Here is a 3,180-nt window from a genome sequence, read left to right on the forward strand (position 1 = left end):
ACTAATACCATAAAATACCTGAATGGTCCTAACGGTGGATGAATAGGTCCACATATGTCTCCTTGAATTCTTTCAAGAAATGCAGGCGATTCTGTCTGAATCTTTCCTGGTGAATGCTTTGTTATTAGTTTGCCCAGTGAGCAAGCTTCACATGGTTTATCATCATGTGTAAGTTTTAAACTTTTCAATGGATGACCATGTGTACTTTCAACTATTTTACGCATCATTGTTGAACCAGGGTGACGTAAACGGTCATGCCATAAAATCACAATTTTGGGATCTTCTTTTACTACTAAATTGCATTCAATTTCATGTATATATGTGTAATGTAAACCAGAAGGCAATTTTGGTAGTTTTTCTAAAATTTTCTTCTTTCCCAAAACATTAGAAGTAATATTAATGTATTTCATATTACCTTCAGTTGCAGTTTTAGTATCGTATCCTTGACGATATATATCATTAAAACTCAACAAATTTCTCTTTGATTTTGGATAGTATAAAGCATTGTTAATGACAAATTTTGTCCCATTTGGTAATATGAACATAGCATTACCTGTTCCTTCAATCAAATCTGCAGGACCTGAGATTGTATTTATTATACCTTTAGTTGGATTTATTTCAGTAAAATATTTCTTACTTTTGAGGATTGTGTGTGTAGTTCCACTGTCCGGAATGTAAATGTCTTTGACATGTTCCATGTATAACCTTCTTAAAATAGACATAAGATTAATTAGAGTAAATTAACAACATATTTAACATTATTATTTCATGCAAACATAAGATACATCTTAACAACATACAAATGCTTAAGTTGATACATATTTCAAATATAAAACAAGCACACCAAACATTATTCAAAATACATATTTTAAATAGTTACTTAATCAATTTCACCTCCAACAAAGTCAGCAGTCTCAAAATAGGTATTATTTTTTATGGGTTCAATCTCATTAAAATTCACTTCTTTTCCATTTTCTTCAACATATGCCATTGGTCTTTTACACAAGTGTTCTGGTGTTCTACACACCTTAGACCAATGGCCTTTCTTTCCGCATCTGTAGCATATATCTTCATAATTCCTTGAGGGACCTTCTTGGATATACTTACCCTTTCCTTTGCGATTCCAATTATTTTGGTCATATCTGGGGGATCTATAATTATTCATATGAACTCGTCCACATCCTCTACCACGAAAATAGTTTCGACCGTGGAAAAGGTTTCGACCATGATATCCTCCTTGATTTTGACCATCAAAACGAGCATGACCATTATTACCATCAGAACGAACATGACCACCACGTCTCTTAAGACGATTAAAGCCACCACGCCCACGATTAAAGGTCGTGGCATTAATTTCAGGATATGGCATTGTTCCTGTGGGTTGTGCCTGGTGGTTTTTTATAAGGAGCTCGTTATTTTGTTCTGCCACCAGAAGGGCTGCAACTAAATCAGAATACTCAGTGTATTCCCTCATTCTATATTGTTGTTGCAATAATGCCTGAGATGCATGGAAAGTTGAAAAAGTTTTTTCCAACTTTTCTTTTTCAGTTATAGTTTTGCCACAAAATTCTAGCTTTGCTATAATCTGGTGCATAGCAGAATTATATGCAATGACAGTTTTGTAATCTTGGAACCGTAACTTGTTCCACTGATCCATTAATGAGGGTAACAGGACTTTCTTCTAATGTCCAAATCTTGCTTTAATTTTGTCCCATAAAATCTTGGGATCTTTAGCATTTGAGTATTCTGTTTGCAATCCATCGTCAAGATGGTGCTTTATTATTCTGTTCACTTTTGACTTTTTCTTTTTCATTTCTTCTAGGTCATCTGTTGTTTTTCCAGAATTGTCTCCTTCAAGGATTTTGTTAAGTCCCTCACATGAAAGGTACTCTATTAAATTGTTGTTCCAGGTTATGAAGTTCTCCCCAGTTATGCTTAGAATTTTGAATTGATGCTTAAGATTGGACATGATTATATCTAGGGTTAATGAACTTTTTCGTCCCTTTAAATATTTCAAATTTCGTTTTTAGTCCCTCCAAAATTTTCCTTCAAGAAATCGTCCCTTCAAAATTTTTCTTCCGAACTATTGGTCCCTAACGTCAAATTTCGTAGCTAATCGGTGGCTAAAGTCGTAGCTAATCTCTAGCAAATTTGACGTTAGGGACCAATAGTTTAGACAAAAAATTTTGAAGGGACGATTTCTTAATGAAAAATTTTGGAGGGACTAAAAACGAAATCTGCAATATTTAGAGGGACCAAAAAGTTCATTAACCCTTATATCTATAATTTAGATGAACATAATTAATATTTAAAAACTAAAAGAAATATCAATTTATTCAATCACAAAATTCATGATTACATATTATTTAAAACCTCTACTAACAAACCAAGCTATGATAAGTAATGGTAAGACGAGAATTATTATTAAAGATACAAAATCATTACCTAATTCTTCATGCATAATAAGATTGAAAATTAAAAAAAATGATTACAATGAGAGTGATGAGCAAAATAAGAAAATCAGTCATTTTAAAAAAAAAAATTGTAGGTAGATGTTTTGAGAATGATGTGAAAATTATGAAAGAAGTTGAAGTATTTATAGAGGTAAAAATGGTTGTTATATTCCCGTTGGGAAAAAGGAAAAAGAAAAAGAAAAAGGTTGATTAAAAGAATATTAAACCAAAAATTAAGTGTGTTAAAAAAATATGACCGTTATAAGTGTTGGAGATAAATATAATCTATAACATATAAGGTAAATGAACACATATGATAAAAATTAGTACATGCGTATGGAGTTTTAAACCTCCACTGAATATTAAGAGAATAGTTACATATTGAGTCTCAGACTTCCATTGAATATAAAAGTTTATATCTGCAAATGGGATTATGACCTCCACTGGAATATAAAAGTTAGTGTTTGCATTAGGAGTCTCAGACTTCCATTAAATATAAAAGTTAGTAACTACATATGGGGTTTTTAAACCTCCACTAAATATAAAAGTTAGTAACAACATATGGTGGTTTTTAAATCTCCACCAGATATAAAAGTTAGTAACAACATATGGTGGTTTTTAAACCTCCACTAGATATAAAAGTTAGTAACAGCATATGGTGGTTTTTAAACCTCCACTAAATATAAAAGTTAGTAAATATATAAATATAAATGTTAGTAATGGTATA

At 31.5% G+C, this 3,180-nt stretch overlaps 1 protein-coding gene across 1 annotated transcript; it reads right to left on the reverse strand.

Moving 5' to 3' along the window:
- Positions 1-880: 880 nt before the first annotated feature.
- Positions 881-1,657, reverse strand: LOC131636210 (uncharacterized). Its single transcript, XM_058906853.1, has one exon. The coding sequence runs from the start codon at positions 1,655-1,657 to the stop codon at positions 881-883; it is 777 nt and encodes a 258-aa protein (XP_058762836.1).
- Between the last annotated feature and the right edge of the window lie 1,523 nt (positions 1,658-3,180).

This window comes from Vicia villosa, unplaced genomic scaffold (assembly GCF_029867415.1).
Source record: "Vicia villosa cultivar HV-30 ecotype Madison, WI unplaced genomic scaffold, Vvil1.0 ctg.001667F_1_1, whole genome shotgun sequence".
NCBI lineage: Eukaryota > Viridiplantae > Streptophyta > Magnoliopsida > Fabales > Fabaceae > Vicia > Vicia villosa.

What these genes read in the sequence shown, in the direction of transcription:
- LOC131636210 (XM_058906853.1), bottom strand. Translation starts at nt 1,657, where the DNA reads ATGGATCAGTGGAACAAGTTACGGTTCCAAGATTACAAAACTGTCATT.